The sequence below is a fragment of the Octopus sinensis genome, linkage group LG7 (genome assembly GCF_006345805.1).
Source record: "Octopus sinensis linkage group LG7, ASM634580v1, whole genome shotgun sequence".
NCBI classification, from domain to species: domain Eukaryota; kingdom Metazoa; phylum Mollusca; class Cephalopoda; order Octopoda; family Octopodidae; genus Octopus; species Octopus sinensis.
This window is the reverse complement of record NC_043003.1, coordinates 87,886,770-87,913,892: the sequence shown is the minus strand read 5'-3', so window position 1 is coordinate 87,913,892 and position 27,123 is coordinate 87,886,770. Positions and strand designations below refer to the sequence as shown.

The window sequence follows — 27,123 nt, the reverse complement described above, 5'->3', positions numbered from 1 at the left end:
AATATTATTTTTAAATAGTTTTGGTGAAGGCGAATAATTTTTCTCTTCTTTTCATTTAGTGCCTAATTATTGACAAATGTTGTTGAGACCTAACAATCTTGGTTTTCAATGCCCTGGGGAAAACGAATAACTTTCACCTTTCACTGGATATCAGGTTATTTATTGCATATCTTCAGGTATAATTGTGTCGTTAAGAAGTCCACTTCTCAACCACATGATTAAGGATTCTGTCCCACTGTATGACATCTTGGGCAAATACCTTCTACAAAAGCCCCAGAAAGATTAAAACCTTGAGTGGATTTGTAGATTTGATAGTCAGAAACTGAAAGAAGTCACTGAAATTCTCTGAAATTCATGAGCTACAAACAAGTTTATTGCCATTTCTACTGTTAACAAACTAATTGTTGGTTTTGTACTTTCAAAACTGAGTGAAATAAAAGATCCTTGAACTGAAAAACAGGTAAGTGACAAGGGCATCCAAATTTTCTCATATATCAGAAATAGAACCTTCCATCAAGACTACTTTCGCAAGTCAAACTTTCTAAAAGTTTAGCTCCCACCACCCTTAGCAAAGAAAAAAAAAAAAATCTATGCAAAATTTTAGCTGAAACAAACAACAGCAAGGTGACCCTTATCGACCGTGAAATTTTGAAGTTTTTGCCCAGAAAGTCATTTTTTCAGAAAAAAACTTTTTATCTCATATAATTTTCTCTTAAATTAAAAACTTATTCAGAGTTATTCTTGGTAATAGAAGGATAAGTGACAATAAATATAATGGGGAAGGAAACTTGCAAAGTGGGGACAGAGCGCAGGTATAGGGCAAACACTTGTTTTTAACGTCCATTATCCATGCTGGCATGGTTTGGACAGTTTGATTGGGCTGGCACACTGGAAGGCTGCGCCAGGCTCCAACCTGATTTAGCATTGTTTTTTATGGCTGGATGCCCTTTTTAATGCCAACCACTCTGTAGAGAAATAAAATATTAAGAAATATATGTCAGTGATAAACAGTGAACTAATATGACTTGTCCACATTTGTAAATATAAGTTAACTAGTATTATAACTCGATTTTATTCGGGGCTCCATTTTAAAGCACTTTTAAGATAAGTGTGCAAATTTTCAGGTCAATCCAACCATTTACTAACACTTTTGCCTGCATAACTGCTTGTGAGACAACGTCTGCTCTTTTCATAAATATTTTGTAGATTTATTTGTAATAGCTTGTAAGCACTCGTTCGTTTTGTTTAGAACTGCAGACAAGGAAAAAGAGAACTTTTTATAAAAATGATGGATGATCTCTTTGACATAGCTCATTTAGATGCTTTGGAACAGATGAAAATTGAAGAGTATAAGAAGTTCTTAATGCTTCAGCACCAAAAACTAAAACACGAAAAAGAAAGCACTGAAGTGTACTTCAATGGAAACTGTCAGGAAAAAAAAAAGGTCAGTTGTTAATGTTTATTTGAGTTGGGTCACGCCCTTCCAATTGCTATAGATCTGTAATGCATCTTACAACTGTGCCGGTAATCTATATTGTGAGGAATCCTACATTGGTGAGTGGTAACGACTAGGGTAGGTAGACTGCTTATTGTGATCATTTGTCATTTGCTTTCCTTTAGCTTTGCTCTCTTTTGTAAACTCAGTGAACATTCATATATTTCCGATTTCAAATTTGTACAATGGATATAAGACACAAGTTAAAAAAGATTCCCAACAATTCAACTTCTCTGGTTGACTTTAAGACACCCCACCCCTAATAGGGGCCTTAACTCCCACATTTTAGAGCTCCATTTTTCAGGAGTAAAAACGTTTGAATAGGTTTTATAAGATTTGGATTTTGGAATCTGGGCATAAAGATGAGAAGTATGGAATAGAATTAGATATAATTAGAATTTTTCTTAGGGTGTGTAAAGAAGGAAAGAACCTTCATTAAAATTCTTAATCTCCAATTTTGATGAAATTCGAATCATAGGTATTCCAGTTCATTAGAGAAAATATAAAAGAAAAGTCTAATTCTTCAATTCCATGTGACATGGGCAATGCCGGGTATCCCTACTAGTTTAAAATAAAAATCAGAATTTAACACACCTTACACATAAATTAATATTAAAGGTAAATATATAAAAACAAAGAGGTAAATTTGAAAACAATATTTATAAACCAAATTTTATATATATATATGCATGGCTGCAGCCTAATGGCTGAAACAAGTAAAAGATATAAACATACACACATACACATAATATTCCTAAAAATGATCAGATTTCTTTTCCATGCATGTAGAAGACCAGAAACTATCTTTTTCCCCACTTTCTTTACATTCTGTATAACAACTTGTTTCCACAGTAATTGTATCGAAGGTAAAAGTGAAAACCAGTTTTCTTTCCTTGGAAAGACTGGCTACATCTAATCTCTTCCTACAGATGACTAAAAAAACGTTTTCAAATTCTTACTACATTCAGGTACAAATTTATGTTTCTTTTTTATCACCCTGTTGGAACTGTTGTCAGAATAATTTCATTTTCAGAAATAAAAATATGAGATTCGTCATCACAAACATGATTTTTATGTTTGCATTACATTCTGCTACATTTTTGTCTGTCAAAAACCTTTTGAATTCAAATTTGCTGCTTGACAACATGAAACTGGTATCTATTTATCATCCATAGTGAAATATTTCAGAAAATTGAATTGAAAACACAGGAAAATGCCTCCAAAATTTCTCTGAACTCAAATTTCACAGCAAATAATGTTGGACAGTGTAACTCAACTGTTTACATCATGAAATCAAGTGTTTTCACTAATGAGATGTGTGCTGAAATTCACGCTGAAACATGAATATGTCATTTTGGGAAGCCTTGTGCAGTTTAGTAACACAAGCTCCAAAAAGTTTTCAGGCAGGTTAGTAATGAAATAGTTAATGTCCACTTCGATATCAAAACGTGTTTCACCAGCATTTTTTTCATAGATATAATTATCTCATGTGTTAATTCTATAATTATCTGACATGTTAATTCTAAAGAAAGATAATGTGAAATTTGATGAAGATTATGGTGCTATTTCTAGCAGGTCTAGTGACAGCATGGAGCCCTATCCTTCAACAATAGACTAGTGATAACTTGATGGCCACAGATTCTTTTCCAATTCCAAGACTACAAAGAGCCAACTGGAAGACAGAAGCAATAATATATATTTCAAATTCTGACAAAGGCAAGGATATTCTTTTCTACTCTAGGTACAAGGCCTGAAATTTTAGGAGAAGGGGCCAGTCGATTAGATTGACCCCTGTATGGAACTGGTACTTAATTTATCGAACCTGAAAGGATGAAAAGCAAAGTTAACCTTGGTGAAATTTGATCTCAGGACATAAAAACAGGTAAAATACTGCTAAGCATTTCGCCTGGTGTACTAACATTTCTGCCTTAAAGGCAAGGATATTAATATCTAATGGAAGATGATTTAGTTACACTTACTATCATTTTTCACTACTTCTGGTGTAAATGACTTTCTTCTTTTCTTGGTTTTTAGTACTTTTACTTGAAGGCCATTCTTTGGTGAAACACCTGGCCAACAAGAATAAAAATTGTATATTAGATAAAATAAAAACACTGATGCAAACTTGGTCAACAATTACAAAGAGGAGTTTTCAAATAAACCTAAATAAAAAAGAACAAAAAGCAATTTAAATCCATTTGTTGCCATATTTTTCCTCAAATACATTGGCCTTATTTCAATAAATTTTGAAAATAAAAAATTTATTAAAATAAGTATATTTAGAACATAACATAGAAGAAATTTTCAAGCACTCAGTAAGGTGATTGGTGTCAGAAAGGGCATCCAGCCCTAAAATCATTTCAAAACAGACACTGAAGCCTAGTGCAGTCTACTAACTAGCCAGCTCATGTCAAATTGTCCAACCCATGCCAGCATGGAAAATGGACATTAAATGATGATGATGTTTCCATATAGATCACCGTAAATAAATATATTGGAGTGGCTGTGTGGTAAGTAGCTTACTTGGCAAGTGTGGTAAGTAGCTTACTTGGGCAAGTGTCTTCTACTATAGCCTCGGACTGACCAAAGCCTTGTGAGTGGATTTGATAGACGGAAACAGAAAGAAGCCCGTCGTATATATGTATATATATGTGTGCGTGTGTGTCTGCGTGTTTGTGTGCCTGTGTTTGTCCCACCAACATCGCTTGACATGTGATGCTGGTGTGTTTACGTCCCCTGTAACTTAGCGGCTCGACAAAAAGAAATCGACAGAATAAGTGCTAGTCTTACAAAGAATAAGTCCTGGGGATGATTTGCTCTACAAAAAGGTAGTGCCCCAGCATGGCCGCAGTCAAATGACTGAAACAAGTAAAAGAAAAAGATGAATAAAAGAATATATACCTACATACTCTTTTATGTGTCAACCCTAATGCTGTGATTCTGCTGGAGCACCACCAGTACATATACATATCAATATATACTTATTTAGATGAATGTTTTTGCATTATTTTAATACAGAATTTGATGGGGGTAGGTCAGATAATTACAAAATATAAGTGAAAATTTATTATTAATTTTTATTTAGAAAAGAACAATTTCTTCAGCATTTTTATACTATAAGAACGAAACATTTCTTAAAAAGCTTAAAAACTTCCTCCTCGTGACAGTATGGTTTTTAACACAACTCAAAGTTATAGTGCCTGATTGCATTAAACTAGAGCATTTATAGATAGAAGGTCTTACAGCTGTTTCTAGGATATTAATTAAAAATATCCCTTCATCGGAGACGGTGTGAGAGGAAAAAGTTGTCATTTACTCAACATCCCAAAGTGACACATAAGCAAAATGGTATGATTTAAACATATTCAGCCTTTCTTTTCCCTTCTAGTCTCTCCTTTTCTTTTATGTATGTATTTTTCTTCACTCTGATGAAGCTCCATGTTCCAGATCGGTTTTATTGCCAAATATGATATTATTTTTAGAATATCAATAGCAATACCATATAATATTTGAAGCAGAAGCAGCTGTTAGATGGGATACAGTCTATTTGTATTGAATTAAAAAATAATAATTGATGTAAGTCAATTGTTGTTGATCAATATTTCTCCATTTTCTATTTAATATATATGTGTGTGTGATAATATGTTTGAAAAATTTGTATTTTTGTAGCTGTCAACACAAAATCAATATTTGATATTTAATTTGAAGGTTAATCCTTAAAGTAAAGCATTTCTTACCTTTAGATTCTTCCGCATTCCCAAAACTCACTGTTTGTAAAGGCTTCAAATTCAATTTTATTTTTTAAGAAATGAAAAAAACAAACAAAACAGAAATTATATAATTGTTATTGTAGTTTTTTTTTTATTAAAATGATAATTTTAATATTTCTGCACTAATTTATTTGTTTGAAAATCTGGTGAAAACAGGATTTCCAAATTTAATGCATATATCTCTACTACCATCACTAACAATGGGGAGTAAGGAATTAATTCCAGTTACTTATTAAGCTGATCATAAATCTTTTCATTTTCTAAAATTAATACTTAACTTTTAAAGCAAACACTGCCAGAAGATCTAGCATCCAAATATGCAAAGATAGTTTTAAAATTGTACAGTGAAAAATAAACAAAAACTTCTATAAGAGATTTAATTTCAAATGTATAAGTATTCAATACCAAGTGAATTTGACCATTTTGCTTCTACATTATAAGGTATATATATAAAAGAACTATAAAGCAGCTTTTGTGAAGACAGTGTCTCAGAGTTTGCTCTTTGTCACTCTCACATAATCATACATGTTTCACCTCTGAACGTAAATAGTTTCATCATCATTTAATATCCACTCTTTCATACCAGACAAATTCCATGTCAGACAGAATTTGTTAACCCTTTCGTTACTAACCCGGCCCAAAAATTTTTTGGTTCATAAAACCAACCTGGCTGTACCTGGCCGAGAGAACATATTGTTATTTAAATGTAAATTTGAACCCAAATCTCATTGGCACATTCGTTAAAACACGTGATTTCACTTTGCTAACAGTTGAGTTATTGTATCCGACATTGTTTGGCGTGATATTTGAACTCAGTGAATTTTGGAAGATTTTTTTTCTACATTTTTATCGACAGTAATTTTTTTCAACTTTGAAAATGGAGAGGAGTTTTATGCTATCAAGCAGTGACTCCGAATTTGAAGGTTTTTCGACTGAAGATATGGAGATTTCGAGGAGAAGAATGGATGAAGTAGAAAAGCACGTGGTGGATGAATTTGAATCGGATATTTCTGTATCCAAAAGTGATTCAGAAGAAACTGAAAGCAGCGACATAGACAACAAGGATTATTTTACACCAGAATGGAGTAATAAGTTAAAAAAAGTGTATATTAACAATTTTTCTGAGGAGACAGGGTCTACCCATAGTCTTTCTCAGAAAGCGAAACCAATATACTTTTTCTTTTTATTTTTTTCCAGCATGCTTGTTTGAAGCAATCGCTGCGGAAACAAATCGTTACGCAGAATGTAAACAAGCTGGAAAAAAAGATAGCTTGTGGTACCCAACAACCGTAGACAAAATGTGGGCATTTTTTGCCATATGGGTATAAGGCAGTTACCCAGAATTACAAATTACTGGAGCAAACAGGAACCTTTTGGCAATCAATATGTTTCCAGTATAATGACCAGAATAAGATTTATAAAACTAAACCAATATTTACACGTGAGAGACACTAACAGTACTCCAGTACGTGGAGAACCACACTTTGATCCCTTATTTAAAATAAGACCCCTCAATGACGGTGTTCAAAATGCATATAAAACATTTTACAACCCTGGAAGGTATTTATCTGTCGATGAGGGAATGGTGGGGTATAAAGGAAGGGTACGCTTCTGACAATATATGCCAGGAAAGCCCACAAAATGGGGGATCAAAGTTTGGAAAATATGTGAAGCAAATACTGGGTACTGCTGTGGATTTAGCTTCTACACTGGAAAAAGAGAAAATAATGTTAGTCAGCACGGCCTAGGATACAATGTGGTTTGGAATTTATCTCTTCCATACCATAACCATGTTTTGACTGATTTTTTAGTTCGGTCAAACTTGCGGTGGATTTAGAAGCTATGGCAACGTAGACGTATTCTACAGTAATTGCTAGTAGAAAAGGGATATAAAAAAAGCAAAATTAAAAAAAAGAGGTGAAATAATCCAACTGCAGAAAGGAAATCTACTAGCGACCGCAAACAGAGATAAGAGGCAGATAAATTTTCTATCTACCAGTGCACAACCATGTATAGATGAAAATGGCACTCCGTTTGTGAACCTTGATTATAACAGGTACATGGGCGGTGTGGATCAGCTGAACCGGATGATGAGTTATTATCCGGTTGGTAGACCGGGTAATAAATGGTGGCGATACCTGGTTTGGTATATAGTAAACATGAGCATTGTAAATGCATTTATATTATATACCAAATCAGGAGGGGTTCGCAAGCGGTGCGACCATCTGCAGTTCCGGGCAGATGTAGCAACGCAGTTGAGAGTAGGTTATTCCTAAAAAAAAATAACTGCAGGAAGGAAAAGCAAAACCTGCCAGAGAGATATTCCTCTGAGTTCAGCCAATCTACATAAATTAGAAAAAAATCGGGGGTTGCAAAAGGCAGTGCCATGAATGTCTACATCAACAAAGAAAAACCCCCAGTGGACGGCCAGTTGAAATGTCCTTCCAATGTGCATTCTGCAAGGTTGCAGTATGTAGAGTGGGATGTTTTACAACTTTCCATGATAGAAATATAGTGTAAATATTGTTTGTATATATGTATAATTAGATTGTATAAATATTTTTAAAATTTACTTAGTTTTAACTTTCTATTATTTGTGTCAATTTTTGATATTATTTGAGATATTCTTAACGTTTCTTTCGCCTCAGAGAGAGTGGATAGTTTTGTTAAATGGAGTGCCAATTGAAATTTGACTGACCTGGTTAAGATTCATATTTGTTAGTATTAGGTAAATATACATGCAAGCTATTTACTAAACTAATATTTCCATCTAAGCTTTTACTAGTTTTCGGCCCCAACACTTCTTAAATTATTTGTCTGTGTTATTTCAAAAGTAAGATCTGGTTTACTCACAGTTTCAAGAGCAGTTTCTTGGTCCATTTTATTTCCAGTATCTTCTCTATTCTCCAGTTTACTAATATCTGTTTTACTGATTGATTTAGCAGATGTGTTGTCCTCTCCTGCTGACTGTGACATAACAAACTGATTAGAATTTTCTGTTGATTTCCCAAGACTTGAATTTCTTATTTCTTCAGAATCTAAAACTAAAACACATTTTTTATTACTCAAAGATTCAATCACTTTAGACAATTTTGTATTAGCCCTTGCTGAGTTCTCTACAAAAGCACTGGTCGTTTCCAGACTCTCCACAGGATCACAGGTGGTTTCCAGACTCTCTACAGGATCACCGGTAGCTTCCAGACTCTCCACAGGAGCACCGGCCGCTTCCAGACTCTCCACAGGAGCACCGGCCGCTTCCAGACTCTCCACAGGAGCACCGGCCGCTTCCAGACTCTCCACAGGAGCACCGGCCGCTTCCAGACTCTGCACAGGAGCACCGGCCGCTTCCAGACTCTGCACAGGAGCACCGGTCGCTTCCAGACTCTGCACAGGAGCACCGGTCGCTTCCAGACTCTGCACAGGAGCACCGGTCGCTTCCAGACTCTGCACAGGAGCACCGGTCGCTTCCAGACTCTGCACAGGAGCACCGGTCGCTTCCAGACTCTGCACAGGAGCACCGGTCGCTTCCAGACTCTGCACAGGAGCACCGGTCGCTTCCAGACTCTGCACAGGAGCACCGGTCGCTTCCAGACTCTGCACAGGAGCACCGGTCGCTTCCAGACTCTGCACAGGAGCACCGGTCGCTTCCAGACTCTGCACAGGAGCACCGGTCGCTTCCAGACTCTGCACAGGAGCACCGGTCGCTTCCAGACTCTGCACAGGAGCACCGGTCGCTTCCAGACTCTGCACAGGAGCACCGGTCGCTTCCAGACTCTGCACAGGAGCACCGGTCGCTTCCAGACTCTCCACAGGAGCACCAGTTGCTTCCGAACTCCCAGCAAGAACAGTGGTCGCTTCCAGACTCCCAACAAGAGCAGTGGTCACTTCCAGGCTCTCCACAGGTATATTAGCCTCTTGTGGACTCTCTACAGGATTGCAAGCTTCTAGGCTCAAGAGAGCACTACTCTTTCCTGAGTTTTTAACTAGAGCACTAGCTTTCCCCGGGCTCTTCAAGTCAGTACTAGCCTTCCTTGGGCTCTTTAAGGGAATGCTAGCCTTCTCTGGACTCTTCAAAGCAGCACCAGCCTTATCTGAGGACACAGAAATACGAGCCTTTACTGAGCTCTTCATTGTAGCTCTTGTCTTTCTTGGGCTTATTACAGGGACACTAGCAGTGATGATAATATTTTCTGAAGCATTAATAACTGATTTTCGAGTTAACCGTCTTGGAGTGCCAAACTCTTTTGATGAAGCATCTTCAATTTGGAGTTTATTAATATCAGTTTCACCAGAATCTTGAACTTTTTGAACTGAAGGGATAGTCTCTGTATCTTGTTTTAGTTCCATTTCAACAACCTGACTTTTATTTTCTAGTACAGCCTCATTACTATCACTTTGTACTACTTGAGTACTGTTTAGACATTGCCGTTTAGTACCCATTTTCCCTGGACTTCTTAGGAAGCTACTTATATTTTCTGAAGCTTTTATAGCTGATTTTCGAGTTGACTGGTTTTTGATATCTTTCTCTTCAGGTGTGGTTTGATCACTTTGAAGATTATCAACTTTAGTAATGTCTGAATCTTGAAATTTTTCCTCTGGACAAAGGATATTTGTTTCTCGCTTAGATTTCACTTCAGTTGATACATCATTCTCTGTTTGTGCAGCTTCAGAATTTAGAACTGCATCAACATTTTTCACATCATCAATTAAAGCCATGGGTTCTTGCATATGAACCTTTAGTGGACTTTTAAAAACTGTGGAAGTGCTTACTGAAGCAAATCTAGCTGACTGACGTGTTAATCGTCTTGGGGTAAACTTCTTTGATAGTGTTTCTTTAGTTTGAAGACTATCTATATTAGCCAAATTAGAGGCTCTTGTCTTTTGAATTAATGTATCCTTGTCAAATTCTCTACATTTCACTTCTGAGGGAGTCGCTTCACATGTATGTTCAGATTTATTGGTGTTATTATTTTCAACAGTTTTTATCATATTAAATGTCTCTTTCATCATTAAACATGCTTTTTTACGAAGGGTTCTTGGAGTAACTAGTTCTGCTGAAACAGATTCTGAAATTTTACCAGGATCTTTGTGTGATTTTGTCTTTGACACAACTTCTTGATCTTCAGATTTTACATTTATCTTCTTAGTGGTTAATTTGGTAAATTCTGGTGATCTTGATTTCCTCTGACTGCACCGACGTTTACTCTGTAATGTAAAAATATTAAATTATAATTAATGTATGAGAAATTACTTAATTTATATGATCAAGTAAAAAAATGTTTCTAAACTAAATTCACAAGTACAAAGGGTATAATTATATTTATTAAAGACAATATTTGAAAACTAGGTTCTACAAGGAAATAAGTGACAACGGAGTATGTAATCAGATGCAAACAATCAAGAGGGCAGTATGGAAGTGTAATTAACCTTTCTGATACCAATCTGGCTATAGCCAGCCGTAAAACTTTTTGGTTCAAACGACTAACCCAGCCATAGTCGGCCAAGAGTACCCATTGTTATTTAAATGTGAATTTGAACACAAATCTCAGTACATTCGTGAAAACACGTGATTTCACTTTGTAAATAGCTGAGTTATAGTATCCAACATTGTTTGACTTGATATGACATGACTTCTGAGCTCAGTGAATTTCCAAAATTTCCCTGCATCGATATTTTTCAACTTTGAAAATGATAGGAGTTTTATGCTATCAAGCAGTGATTCTGAATTTGAGAGTTTTTCAACAGTAAATATGGAGATATCAAGAAAAAGAATGAAGTACAAAAGCATGTGGTGTACAAGAATGAATCGGATGTTTTTGTATCTGAAACTGAAGGCAGCAATTCTAAAGAAACTGGAAGTGGCGATGGTGACAGCGAGGACGATTTTACACCTGAATGGAGCACCTCTACCCATAGTCTTTCTCAAGAAGCAAAACCGTAAGACTACTTTTCCTTATTTTTTCCAGTATGCTTGTTTGAAGCCACCACTGCAGAAGCAAACCATTACACAAAATAATATAAACAAACTGGGAAAAAAGATAGCGTGTCATTTTGCACAAGCATAGAAGAAATACGGGCATTTTTTGCTGTACATATGATTATGGGTATAAGACAATTACACAGGATTACAAATTACTGAAGCAATCAGGAATCTTTTGGAAATCAGTACGTTTCCAGTATTGTATCACAAATACGATTTGTGAAACTGAACTAGTATTTAGGAGTTATCCGGTTGGTAGACCGGGTAATAAATGGTGGCAATACCTGGTTTGGTATATAGTAACCATGCGCATTGTAAATGCATTTATATTATATACCAAACCAGAAGTGGCCCGCAAGTGGTGCGACCATCTGCAGTTCTGAGCAGATGTAGCAACATAGTAGCGAGCAGGTTATTCTTCCAAAAACATAACTGCAAGTAGGAAAACCTGCCAGAGAGATATCCCTCTGAGTTCAGCTGATTTCTATAAAGTAAAACAATCAGGGGTCGCAAAAGAACTTTCCAATGTGCAATCTGCAAGGATGCAGTACGTAGAGTGGGACATTTTACAAGTTTCCGTGATAGAAATATTGTGTGTGTGTGTGTGTGTGTGTGTGTATATATATATATATATATATATATATATATATGATTTAATTGTATAAATATTTTTCAAATTTACTTTGTTTTTACATTTTCTTTACCTGTAATTTTAATTTGCCGGTAAGGTGAGTGACAGGTTTTGACTTTATTATATGTTATTGTGTATTCATGAATGTGTGTGAGTATATTTCATTTAGTTGATGTATTTAATTTTCTAGCTTTTTTCTTCAAAAGCAAATTCCAGTATTCCATTTTATTTTACCTTCACCTGTTCTTCTGTGCATTAAATTCAACTGATAATCTAGTGATGTGCACAATTCGACTATATTAAAATTTTGTTGCATGCCCAATTGAGTATTAGCTGATGATTCATCTTCTATGGTGATGTTTAAACAAAATTTAAATATTTTTATCTTTTACTCAGTTTACCTGTAATTAAAGTTGCTTTGAGACAGAAGTTATTCAATAGAATTGATTAAGGATCTTTTCTTCAATTGTGTTCCAAATATCACTTTAATATGTTGATATAAGTAAAACAGTTACAGCTGTTTAATGAAACTAGTCTAAATTCATGGTTATTTTAGAATTTAATTGAAACTTATGAGGGGTTTATTTTGGTCAGAAATACAGTAATGAAAGGATTAAAGTACAAGTTGACCAATCAGTTTGAACATTACAACAGAAACATACTGTTGACCAGACATATAACCATTGGGGGTTCATGAACTGCCAAAAACAGATTTCATCTTCAACATTTGAATAGCTAGCATAAGAAAATAACTATTCCAGCTGTGTTAGAATAAAAAACAAAGTTGCCAAAAAATAGTAATATTCAATAGAAATATTTCTAAGTCTCTCTAAAGGAGACTACAGCAGCAGTACTGGATATTAATAGTTATAACCAAGCTAATATGGCAGTCCAGAAATGTAGGACGAATGCTGCCATTGATTAGCTCCAAGAGGCCATCACCTCTAGCTAGCTATGTGACACATGAACCTGTGTCCATTATAACCTTCAAACAGGGGAGGTCAGCCATCTGCAAACTAGTTTCAAACTGGCTCCCGTGCCAGTGGCACGTAAAAAGCACCCACCACACTTGGTGTGGCGTTAGGAAGGGCATCAAGCTGTAGAAACATTGCCAGATCAGATTGGAGCCTGGTGCAGCCTCCTGGCTTGCCAGTCTCCAGTCAAACCACCCAACACATGCCAGCATGGAAAACTATGCTATGAATTTCTTAGGTAACTATTTATTTTTTTGTTTTCCGTGTTATTTGTAAACATTGAAAAAATACACATACATTTATATACACTTCAATCAGGTTTCCATATAACCTGCTAATAAAATACTTACCACATATGGAGTTATTTGATATAAACGCATCACTTAAGGATATACCCATTCCCCTAAGGAAGGTTTTTCTTAAGCAACTCATTAGTAAGACAAACTCCTTTATTCCCCGTATTAGATGGCTTGTTTTTTTCTTAGACAATAAAGACATTAAACAGCTCTCTAACGATCCAGCTTCTGAATTCAGCAAATTGTTTAAATTTAAAAACAATCCTCCACCTCACCCAAGATTGAAACAGTTTGAAGACGATCTCTGGTCTATCGTAAGGAATGTGAAATTCCATCGTTCACCCTTAAGGAATAAACATCTGAGGTATATTCACAATATCACCAAAGAAATTCAAAACATTGATGGGATACTGGTTCAATCTGATAAAACAGGAAACTTATACAGACTTACCAAGGATTACTAACTAGAATTGCTTAGGAAAGAAATACAAAAGAATTATAGGATTACTGGTAAAAGTGCAATCAGGAAAGCCAACCTTGAGGCTAAGAAAATTATGGAGAAATATAACCTACGGATGAAGACAGAACCCATTGATCCTAAACAACCTTGTTTTATTTTAAAAGATCACCCTTACGACTTATTTGTCCTTCTAGCTCGGTGTACTTAGCAAAAATGTTCTAGATAAATATATTCCTACCTTAGTTAAAAAATTAAAGCTTAATTTATGGTCTAATTCATTCCAAGTGGTTGACTGGTTTAATTCTATTAAATAACAAGAAGTGCACTAAGTTTATCCTGTTTGACATTTCTAGTTTCTATTCGTCTATCAACCCAACTGTACTCAACAAGACACTCTGGCTCACTCACAACAAAGCAGGTCTCACCAGGAATTAAATTAATGTCATGTTAGCCGCCAGAAAATCTATTATTAAATTCAATAACAAGCTATGGGTCCAGAAAGATATACTCGACAGTTTTGATGTCACAATGGGAAGTTCTGATTTAGCACAAATCGCTTATTTGATCCGTATATATATCCTTTACAAAAGGTTAAGAATAGTTTGGTTAAATTTTTCCAAAACATGGGCTCAAGCATTGTTTTTCACAATGATATAACTAAAGCCATCTTTTTGGATATTACCCTTAACTTGCACAATGATTCATATTTCCCATACCATAAACCCTCAACTAATTAAAGATATATTAGCTCTTTCAGTAATCACTCTAAGGCTATTCCAAAGAATTTAGTTAGGAATATTTCACTTTGATTTTCTAGATTATCTTATGTTGATATCTTCAACAATAAAGCAGAATTTTATAACTCTGCCTTACTTAAAACAAGTTAAAGAAAAAATTACCTATTTTAACCCTATTGACATTAATTCTACTTCTATTAATCAGGACATGAAATCAAGTCATAACAACATTAACTTTATTTCAAATAACAACACCAAATCAAGTAATGTAATTCTGCAGCATAAGGGAGATAACCGTTATTTAAGACCCTTTTTACATTATAAAGGTACATCGAGGACTTTTAAAGATAATTACCCGTCCTAGCAAAACTGTTTGGTTAATAATTCCATGTGGTAAGCAGATCAAATCCAACCTCCCTTACCAGTTTTGTGAAGCTATAAGAAAGAATTTCCCAGGAAATTCAAGATACTATTTGATTATTAATTCACACTGAATCAAGATAGGTTTTTCTAACACAAAAAATCTTTCACAAAATATCTCTTTGCATAAGCTGTTAAATACAAATCCACTTAATGAAAATAATAACATTGATTTTATTAGCACTAACCATTCTTTAAATAATAATAGCAGCTGTGTTAGTGTGTTTGATGTTGACTTCAATCGCATTCATTTTCTTAGCAGCAATTCTAAGACTAGAAACTCTATCAATGTAAACTTACTTCCAGTTCTGGCGTCTTCTTTATTTATATAGGTAGTTCTTCATCTCAGTTGTCCAAAAGAATATCTAATCATTACTCTACATTAAGACATATCAATAAAAGTAACAATACTGGGCTTAGTAAATTAATTTGGTATATAAAGGATCGTAATAAGCAATTTGACTTGGAATGGAATACTCTCCGTATGATAAAGGTAAATCTTTTTGTCAGCTTTGTAACAGTGAAATGTATTTCATCCTGCTCTCAAAAAATCCTCTTGTAAACATGTTGGTAAGCAAGCTACTTACCACACAGCCACTCCTGCATCTGGAATTAAATACCTTTAGTTCCTATAAGTGATTTCTACCATTCTATAAAATTTGGCCTTTGACTGTCTTCTTACATTTCACTTCCACTAAATATATCTATTTCCATGCCTTTAAGCTTTATTCCTATTCACCTATCGCTCTATATGCTCTTTGCGGCATGAGGAGAACTGTTGAAAACCGGGACCGCACGGACCATGCACAATGTGTGCCTTCACAATGTCGTACAGCTGCCTGTCAACAGTGGGGTCTGGGATTTCTGCTTTGATGGTGTCATCTAGAACTATAGGGTTTATTTTGGTGACCAACCAAATGAAAATGTGCGTGTGTGGCAACCTTCTCTTCTGCCACTCAACAGTATACATGTGGCACTTAACAGGCCCAAAAACGTGCCCTTTTTTTTATCAAATTAATTAGCTTAGCCAGTTTCTGCCTGCAAACGCTGGCAATAATATCATGCTGATGGCAGTACTGGTGCCGTGAGAGAAGTTCATGCGTTACCTCAACCCACTTGGGGTTACACGTAAATGTGATGAAGAAATCAGGGCACCCATAATGCCGAACGAAAGTCATAGCATCTTGTGTTCACTAATACATGTACCGTGGCACCCCTGTATAGGTTGAGGGGAGAATGCACATTTTGCCGATGTTCCTTGGGTCAGTGTCATTCCTGATGCCATCACGCAAATGGATGTAGGAGTCTGAGCGCAGCTGCTTCTGATTCAATTTTATGAATCACATCTACATCGGTGCAGCCATGTCAACTGCAAACTGGTGAAACAGTTCCCATGACCTGTGCAAGGTGATAAAAATCATTAGGGCTTGTCATGACACGGTACGAGTAGAAAGCCATACATGAAACAGTTTTGGATGCCGCAGCAGTGGGCTCGTTTGGTTTGTGCTAAGGAATGCCAAAATGGTACCCATCTTTTCCGTATGCAAAAAGAATGGGATACTGCAGGGCGTCGTATGAATGATGTGTCTCAGGAATGCGTTGAAGACCACCGTCATGGCTTTGAATAGCTATGTCTCGCTTATTGTGCTGTTCACCATGGAGAAGTACAGCCACTTCATTGCACGAAGAAGCGTCATAACGGTATGCATACCTCCCCCCCACTCTGTTTGCAAGGCATATTTGAAACTGCGAATATAGATGTGCTCATGAAGCATGTTTTGCAAACTGAGCAGCACATCCCTGTCAAAAGTGTCAGCGTCAGTGTTTGCAGGTGGTGGAATAACTCCGAACCATACAACAAGTTGCCTACTGTAGTTCGAAATAAAGTAAATTTGGAGGAACAAAGGCTTGCAATTTTGTAGTGGCTGGAGCAACCCAGTAAAATGGTACACCTGTCCCTGGGTCTTGAAAGTAGGTATCCAACTACAGTCTGTGACAATGTTAGCCCCAAAAGAAGTCATCTGAAATGCACAATTGTAATTCATGATGATTTGAAGGAATTTGGATGACCTTGAGGTAAACCAGTAAGTAGTTCCTTGAAAGGCATTGCAGAATTGGCAATTGAAGCGCATTTCCCCTATATTTATGTCAGTGCGGATGGAGTAATTAAAGTTGGGCTCATACTTGAAAGCCCGTAGGTGCCAGTTAGGGCTGTTGGGACTCATCACACTGCAGACAGCTTCTCACCGTCAACTGTTCTGCTGCAATGTAGAACGGTGCTCGTGTTAGTCATGGGAAGGTCTCGCAGCAGTAGCAGAAGCCACACTTGTAATGGTAATGGACCAGCCATCTGCATCTTCAGAAGCCATGGAAACAGTCATAGCCGTAGCGTTACTAGCAAGGCGAGTCATCCATTGTTCCAAACGTTTGGAAGACCTGGAATCAGCGGTAGCCGCGTTTGTAGCCAGTCAAGTGGCCCTTTGAAGCTCTGGTAGCAGCATTTCTAGCCAGGTGAGTCACTCTGGAAGCAGCAGTATATGAAGCCATTTTGTCTAGGCATACAGTGCGCTGTTGGAAACTTTCAGCAGTTTGACATTCCGCTGAACTTAAGGCGCTCTGTGAAAGTCTAAAAGCAGTTTGGTCGGAGGGTTCGTTTGCTCTAATTGTCTTTAGTGCCAGTGCTGATGCGGTATGGCGACTGAGACGACTTCTGTTTTTCGGCAGCATTTCATGTCCCAAAGAAAGGGTAAAAGTTACTTGTACAGAGAAATTGTATTGGAAAGTATGCGTAAAATTGAAAGGGGAAAGGGTGATAAGAAACAGCAAATAAATAAACTGACAGGTATTTGTTTGTATGTGTGTATTTGTATGTAAGAATGTATTAGTGTGTATTATCTTTCTCTATATATATGGTAGTAAGTAAATGTGTTTTAAAAACGATTTTCAAAGTCTGTAAGGAAGAAATGTTTGACTGTCGATCTATTTGAAAAAGATTGCCAGGTATTTCTATGTATGTGTGTGTTTGTATGTATGTATGTATGTATGTGTATTAGTGTGTATTGTGTCTATATATATATGGTAGTAAGTAAATGTGTTTTAAAAAACACTTTCAAAAAACTCAGTTTGTAGGGAATAAATGTTTGACTGTTAATGTGAAAGTTACTTGTACAGAGAAATTGTCTTGGAAAGTATGCATAAAATTGAAAGGGGAAAAGGGAATAAGAAACAGAAAATAAAGAAACTGACAGGTGTATGTATGTATGTAGTGTGTATTCTATATATCTATAAAACAGTCCTTGAACGAAAATTGTATGCACAATTTGCTTTGATGGTTAATGGCGGCCAAACAGATGCTAGGATCGAGCTGAAAATTGGCAAGGATACTAAATGCATGTTGAGGATAAGACCCACGATGATTAAAATTTGCAAGCTATAAAGATGTGGTTGCTATAGCAAAAAGAGTGAAAATTCATCGTCTTTAAACGGACTTTGACAAGTGTTTGTTGTTTCTCTCTTACGGTTATCACCCTTTTTTCTTCCATCTCTCTCTTTCCCCCTTCCCTCCTATTTATCTCTATAACAGCTTTCGACAGCTTCTACTTACTCTCTTTCCCTCTCTGCATTCGCTGTCTCTCTGTCACTCTTTCTTCCCCAGCCTCTCTCTCTCTCTTTCTGTACGTCTTTCTGTATCTATATAAGTGTGATTAATGAAGAGGAATAAAATAGTAAATAATTATATTATGTCGGAAATATATTTCGCTCTCTTGAAGTTTAAATATTCCCGCTACAGGGCTTTTACAACAGTGAATTATTATCGCCCACCACCACCGCACAATAATGATAACAGATATTATTAATCAGATATTTATTATGTTAATTTATATATGTGTGCGTGTGTGTGTGTATATATATATATATATAATGGCTGTATATATATATATATATATATATAAATAATTTATATATATAATGGCTGTATATATATGTGTGTGTGTGTGTATGTATGTAATGCATATATATTTAATGCGTATGTATATATATAATGTGTGCATATGTGATCAGATTGAGCTGAAAATTTGCACACCTATGTTAAAAGTGCTGGCGAGTTTGCATAGTTTAGAAACGCGTGGCCTCCAGAGCAACATTCTTCATCTTTTAAAATGTGGCCCGTGTAGACCCAAATCAAAACCAGGTTATAATACCGAAACAAGTAAAACAATAATAAACTATTTTAATCCCAAGCAAGGCCGGGTTTGTCTTCTAGTCTCTCTCTATATATATATATGGTAGTTAGTAAATGTGTTTTAAAAAATATTCTCAAAAATGTCAGTTTGTAGGGAATAAATGTTTGTCGATCGTATTTGAAAAGATTGACAGGTATTTGTATATATGTGTGTATTTGTACGTATGTATTATCTCTCTATATATATGGTAGTGGACACTAAACTCTACTTGCGAAGACCTGTTGAGGCAAGTGAAATCAAAATCGATGACTGACATCTGGGCTAGCAGGGTGCAAAGAGCACCATACGAGTGTGATCGTTGATAGAGCGGATAACCGGCTTCCGTGCCAGTGGCACATAAAAGGGCACCATTCAAATATGATCGTTACCAGCGTCACTTTACTGGCACTTGTGCATGTGCAAGTAGGGTGCCAAGAGCACCATCCAAACGTGATTGTTGCCAGAGCAGCCAACTGGTTTCCGTACCCGTGGCATGTAAGAGGGCACAATTCGAGCATGATCGTTACCAATGTCGCTTCATTGGCATGTGTAAAAAGATTCAAGCGAGATCATTGCCAGTACCGCCTGACTGGCCCTGTGCCAGTGGCACGTAAAAAGCACCCACTACATTCTCGGAGTGGTTAGCGTTAGGATGGGCATCCAGCTGGTTCACCGGCCCTCAGTCAAAATCGTCCAACCCATGCTAGCATGGAGAGCATATATATATGGATTTCGTAGACAGAAACTTAAAGAAATCAATCGTATATATATGTATGTATATATGTAAGTGTCTGACTTTGTTTGTGCTAAGGAATGCCAAAATGGTACCCATCTTTTCCGTATGCAAAAAGAATGGGATACTGCAGGGCGTCGTATGAATGATGTGTCTCAGGAATGCGTTGAAGACCACCGTCATGGCTTTGAATAGCTATGTCTCGCTTATTGTGCTGTTCACCATGGAGAAGTACAGCCACTTCATTGCAGAAGAAGTGTCTGACTTTGTTTCTGTGTTTCGCCCTCATCACTGCTTCACAACTGCTGTTCGTTTATTTACATCCTCATAACTTACTGGTTTCACAAGAAACTAATAGAATAAGTACCAGGCTTATCAACATAAAAAAAGCACTAGGCTGTGTCTCATATTTTTCTTTGCCCACTCAGTTGTACCTATCAATTTATCTTTGTGTGTGTGTGTGTGTGTGTATCTCTATATTATAATTCTGAAATGTGAAAAGTTTGTTTATTTGTCTGATTTTGGCATTGAGAACGGGTTAAAGGCCACTAGATCCCATCGGATTGATTCCAAAATTTACAGGGACAAGTAAAATGAGGTGCGGATGCGAGTGGGCTAGGTTAGAAATCCCCATCTTAAAAGGTGTCGTTGCTAGGGCCAAAAACGCACTTTGACAAGTCTACTCTCATTCTTTTATGTATCTGTCTTCCTCCATCACTCACTCTCTTTCCTCCCTTCCCATCACCTTCTATCTATAACGTCGTTCCACAGCATCTATTATCTTTCCCTCGCCGCCATCGCATTCTATTGTCTGCCTATCTTCCTCCATCTCTCTCTCCTCCCTTCCTTTCACTTTCTCTCTATAACGTCATTTGATAGCGTCTACTATCTTTCCTTCGCCAGTGCTGTCACTCTCTCTCTCTCTACGTCTGTCTGCATTCATAAAGAGAATTATCATTGCCACCACCACCACCACACAATCATGAGAATCTTTCTCTTAAAACAAATCATCTTTAGGTTTCAAAATATTTCATTTTTCAGTCCTCTCTTTCATATATCACCTTTTCTTCCTCGATCTCTCTCTTTTCCCCCTTCTATCTATAACGACGTTTGGCACCTCCGCCGTCTCTCTTTCTTCTCCAATGCGTCTCTCAATGACAGCCGCAAAAGTTTAAATATTCCTACCACAGGTCTTTCAGAAAGGTAACAGATATTATTTACTTTTGCGTGGATAAAACAAATTTATTTGTATGCTCAAGCCGACCATCATTAACAAACATTTTTCTGTAAATTTGAAAAATTTTCCAGTTTTGAAATATTTACATCTTAACTATTTTATTCGTTTTCTCATTCTAAACCAAATCGACTTTAGGTTTCCAAATATTTCATTTTTCAGATTTGCTTTTCAATATGCCTATGCGTAAGCGCTCCAACTTATCAAACCACCGAGCTGCTTGAGTTTTTATTTTGCACGTCTTGATTATCTCTTCATTCTTGAAAATAAAGACACTAAAAAGAACATGGTTCATAAAGAAGATTGGGTTAAGATGTTTGCAAACATTTGATCCAACTCATTCGTCTCTTTATTCCTCATTTTCCGATTCCTTCTACGTCTCCATTGAACGGTTTTGTCAAGTTATTGTTTCTTCACCAACATAAGAAATTCATAAAATGAATGAGTTGTTAATTACATTTGATACACTGTTTCATTGTTTAGGTGGTGTCGAAAGGACTGGCATGTGTCACCATATAACCTCTGTCAGTCAAACTCCCAACTCATGCGTTCACGTCGTGATACTCTTTCTACAAAACTGAGCTGGATGTGAATTCTAATTTCATACACTATTGCAGATGTGAGTTTACAGTCTGTCTTTTTGGGTTTAAACTATCTTCCTGCAGGTTAAAAAACTTCTTTTTTTTAGAGTCCTCTACAATATTCGCCACCGAAATTCCATTTTTCAATTTTATGATTATACCCAGAGTGCTCTAATCGAATATGAACTGTCTTCCCATTAGCGGACATTTGTGGTTTTTTTTTTTTTTTTAGAAATAAACGCATTGCCTCTTTCGTTTTAAAACAATGCTACATTAATACATTGGTCCAACAACCAAAACATCACCCGCGTGTAGAGCGGGCCATCTTAAGCTAGTATATATATATATATATATATATATATATATATATAATATATATATATATAATACACACACACACACACACAAAAATATATATATATATAATACACACACACATATATATATATATATAATACACACACACATATATATATATATATAATACACACACACACATATATATATAATACACACACACACATATATATATATATAATACACACACACACATATATATATAATACACACACACATATATATATATATAATACAAACACACATATATATATATAAATATATATATATATATATATATACACACATGTATGTATATGTGCACATTCATATCTATTATATCAAAGTCAATATCTTTATGTGTTCGTGTGTTACTTATACATTCGAAAACTGCTGCACCGATCATAATGAAATTTGAAACACAAAATCCAAGCCTAGGGAGAAGGGTAATGCTGTGTGTTTCATACAATTTCATGGACCAAAATTATTGAATGGATCCTTATGATATTTGAAACTTAGATTCAATGCATAAGGGCGGGTATAATGCAATAGGTTTGGTTTGAATTTCATGGGGGCATAATTCATAAATTTTCGATGATGAAATTTCAACCATGGGTAATTGACACACATCAAGAAGTATTCCCAAAGTTTCCACTTCACATGAGGATTCTAAGAAACCCTAATGGGAGCCTTAACTCCAAAATTTTAGTCATTTCTTTTATGATCCAAAACTAGGTCAAAAGTGCTGAATGGATCTTTAGGAAATTTGGAAATTATATTCTATGCATAAGGGCCATAATCCCCATGACAATTCATATATTTTTGCTGTTGATGAAATTTTAAGCATACATATTACATACAAATGAAGTAATATTTATAAAATTTCATTTTCTTACAAGTTAGAAAGACCCTGTCATGGAGGCTTAACACCCACAATTTAGTCATTTTATCTAAGCAAAGACAAATACAGTTGTACTCTTGGAAGCTGTAGGATCACTTGAGCATAAAAGATGAGCATTATTTGTAATTCAATGGTACAACAGTGTAACAGTTTGCTTTGACATACACTTACATTGTATGCTGAGTGGACTACTAACTTTCTTTTGCAAGTAGCTTTCAACAAGTCAACATTGACTTCTTCTGTCTCTATCAAGTCGATTCTGAATTGTGCCCCAACAAATTTTTCCACCGTCTAGGCTTAAAAAAGCCCTCAATGTTGGTTTCATTGTCCTGTTTTTATTATTTATGTGTACTGTATTTTTATTTGTATTGCATTTACGTCCTGTTCTTGTCACTTTTTTTCTTTCCTTGTTTTACCCCTCTGCAAAGGAATTTTATTTAATTCATTTTGCAGGAAGGACTGCCCTTACCTTCGAAACACACATTGAGTCGAACCAGGGGCAGCTGATGAAGGGGAATATTCCTTGTATTGTTTGTCTTGTACTCTGTTTTTTCATTGTTAAAAAAAGTCTGTTTCCTTGTTTGTTTTTACGTTTTCGTTTCTCATTGTGTTCTATGTTTATTTGTGGTGTCCTGTACTCATATATATATATATATATGCATGTATATATACATATAGATGTAGGTACGTACATATTAGTATGTATGTATGCATATATTTTATTTACTAAATTGTTATTATATGACTGAGTGCCTCGCGTCATTTCATTTCTTATCCTCCAAGTAAGTTTTTATATATATATATAGGGGGGTAATGATGTCATTGAGACCCAAAGGTGTCAGGTAATGCTGAATAAGTGCTATAGAGAGACCATAGTTAAGTTCCAGGTTCGGTAATTTTGCAAATTAGGGGTTCAACGTTGGTCATATGTCAGCGTGTGTATATTAGAATTTTTTGCATAATGAAATTAAAAAAAACAAGGTTGTGTAGATATTAGAACATTTATAGATAGATCTACACAGCCTTAGTTTTGTATCTCATTACGCAAAAAATTCTTATATATATATTATAAATATATGCAAACTAGGTCTGGAGACCGTGGAAAGTTCCTGCGCCTAGAGGTTTTTGTGTTTTGTGGGGACCAGTATTTACAAGAAATCTGGGGGATATGCCTAGTACTTAGCTATGGCTGGGAGTATCTTGTTATGGTGTATGTATGGAAGGGGGTGTTTATGGTGTATATAAAGGCTTTTTTCTTCAAGTTTAAAATGAGACATTGCTGGCATAATTTCGTTATATCTATATTCCACAACACACAAATACATAAAAACAGAACAGGCACACAGACAAGAACAAGCATGCACGCACGTACAACCCATTAGCTTTCTTCTCCTCCTCCCATGTCATCAACTGACAGTTGACAAGTGTTTTGATTCTGTTGAGTCATATTGAAAGAATACCCTATTTTTTTTTTTTCGATTTCGTTTCCGGGTAATAATGTTAATATTAACCAAAAATATTTTCGGATTCTATTTTAGGGTACTACTTAAGAAGAGCAGTCCCGGTGGTCGCGCTAGATAGACGTGACTAGTCGATCCTTCAACGACTACCTAGCAAAGTAAATAAAACACAAAATAAATATTTTTTTTTACACAAAGTAAATAAAATACAAAAACACGAAGTAAGGATCGACTAGTCACAACTAGCAAGCGCGGATGCACAACTATACGAGTGCGCGCACCGGGACCACTCTTCTTAAGTAGTACCCGTTTTAGATGTTGGAGATTACAAATTTACCCAAAAAAATTCTGAATATGCTAGAAACCATGTTTTCAAAATTTTAAATTCAATAAGCATACAGATATGAGATCTTTACCTTTTGACCTACAGATTTAAAATATAATTTTTTGTAACTAAACACTTTCAAACTGCGGACATAGTAGAATGTGTCATCTTTTACTCTTAGCATTTTTGAGAAAAACTTGTATTTACGAAGTTATTTCACGTTAAAGTTCTAGTATTTCGGTAATTTCAACCAATCAATGACGTGTATTCAGCTGAATAAAATTACTGCCGGTGTTTGTCAACAACAACTATCGGCGGTGTATTTTTCGTTTGTCACTGTTATTTATGACATCGCTCGTATGTTTATACTAGTGTTAAGGTTTTAGGGTTAGGGTTGTCATAAATAACAGTGACAAATGAAATATACACCGCCGGAAGTTCTTGTTGACAAACAACAGCAGTAATTTTATTCAGCTGAATACACATCATTGATTGGTTGAAATTACCGAAATACGAGAACTTTAACGTGAAATAACTTCGTAAATATAAGTTTTTCTCAAAAGGTAAAGATGAAAAAGTTCAAAATTTAAAATTAGGGGAGGAGGTGAAATTTGCGCCCCCTTATTAAACTTTATAACATTAATTATTAAAGATCAATGTTTCTCATAAAATTATATATATCTAATTTACATTAAATTATTATTTACAATTATTTAAGGTAAACATAAGTAAAACGCATATTATTTTCACTTTAATGCATTTTTGTCTGCATTTAATTTCAATTTGAATATGTTCGTCAATTCGCTACAATCTATTTAAAGTAAACAAAATCAAAATTTTAAGTTGGGAGAAGAGGTAGGGGGGTGAAATAAAAAAATTTTTGGGGCATATTCGTAATCTCAGACATCCAAAACGTAGGAATCGGGAAAATGTTTGGATCTTTTCGGTTTGAACGGCAGTTTTTCTAGCGGTGTCATATGAAATTGTCACCCATAATTATGACCCTAGGGCGAACTATGCCACAAATGTAAATAAACCCAATCTGTTTCTTAAACGAGGGACATATTCATGCGGCACAGGATGTTATTTACCTCAATAGACGTCAGTGATTGGCAGAAATTGAAGGAAAAAACAACAAATATCTTACAAACAATAGAATTTTCTCAATAAAGCCAAGAGAAAAAGATGTTTTATAAACACATTCTACCAGTATACGAAGTTAAAAATATTTTAGTTACCTAGAAATTATGTTAAAAACTGCCGTTCAAACCGAAAAGATCCAAAAGTTTGGTTTAACCACCTCATATAACCCCTCATGCAGTGAGGGGTTATATATAGTGCATAAAGCAGAATTCCCCTGCACGTTGTATTTTGCGAACGGCGAACATGGCGGAATATGCAACGTGCAGGGGAATTCTAGTTTAAGCACCCCATATAACTCCTCACAGCCTATGGGATTATATGAGGGCGCACATGACGGAGATGTAAACAGACCCCCCCGACACTTTAGAAAAAAAAATTTTTACGGAATCCCACGTTTTCGGCTATGGAGACTCCGATTCTGAGTGCGCACTTCTCGTAAACTCGGCTTACTTGCGATTCTACAGAAAATTCATGACACAAAATCGAATGTTTAATTATGAAAGTAGTTTCACAGAATAAAAATGTAATGCAATCTTTTTTAGATGTAGCAAAATGTGACAATATATATTTCTAGTATAAAAGTGAAAATAATGCAAAGTAAAATGGAACACAGCCACGTGGACTAAAATATTGAATGAACTATACAACAGGAAAAACACGACACCAAAGAAATCGAGGAGATAACTACTACGAGAATATTAAATTAAAACGAGATTGTACAAATCTGTTTCTTTTTTTTTTTAGTTATAAAGAAACAATCAAAGACTACATACCTCACTCCTGGTTATAAACACCATTGTTGCTGTGAGAAAAACGCGTTATTAATTTTGAATCAGAATACAAAGCTAACATCACTTTCACCAGCCACGTTTATTTTCCGCATAATTGTAATTAATTCGTTTACAAGCTATATACTTATAATACAGCATCGGAAATGAATTATTTCAAAGTTATTATAAAACATCAAGGAATATTTTAAGTATTAATACAAATTTATCAAGAGTTCCAAAATTACCGGCAGAGCTATATACACAGAAGAGCGGGAAATAGAGAATACAGGCATCCCCCGCGTTATGGCTACCTCAGGTTACGGGATTTCGCGCTTACGGAAATTGTAAAGTACTACAAATAATTTCAGGATACAATCTGTAATTTAAAAATGCACAATGAATCTTTAAAACTAGTCTTCTTAACTCAATGCCCACTTTTGTTTTAATTAAGCTCAAAATATATTGCCAATGATTTGAAAGACTATCATCCTGTTACACATACATGCACACACACATATGTATAAATAATGAACATAATATGAATATATATATATATACATATATGAATGTGTGCATATGTATATTATGTGTACTTGTTTTCCCAATACCATTTCTGATCACATGTAAATTACAAATTTATTGTGCGTGCCGACT

General features: G+C 35.6%; 1 protein-coding gene across 5 annotated transcripts in view; it reads right to left on the bottom strand.

The window, feature by feature from the left end:
- LOC115214260 overlaps positions 1-26,627 on the bottom strand; it is a 73,070-nt gene extending 46,443 nt beyond the window's left edge. For 2 of the 5 annotated variants that reach the window (XM_036504879.1, XM_036504880.1), the window contains exons 1-4: positions 26,473-26,627; positions 8,119-10,470; positions 5,233-5,293; positions 3,475-3,564 (exon numbers count right to left, since the gene is read on the bottom strand). In XM_036504879.1, the coding sequence (XP_036360772.1) occupies positions 3,475-3,564; positions 5,233-5,293; positions 8,119-10,470; positions 26,473-26,496 (2,527 nt within the window). In that variant the 5' untranslated portion in view covers positions 26,497-26,627. The remainder of the gene's footprint in view (positions 1-3,474; positions 3,565-5,232; positions 5,294-8,118; positions 10,471-26,472) is intronic. The other 3 variants (XM_036504881.1, XM_036504882.1, XM_036504883.1) reach the window with 3 other exon arrangements.
- Positions 26,628-27,123: the final 496 nt, after the last annotated feature.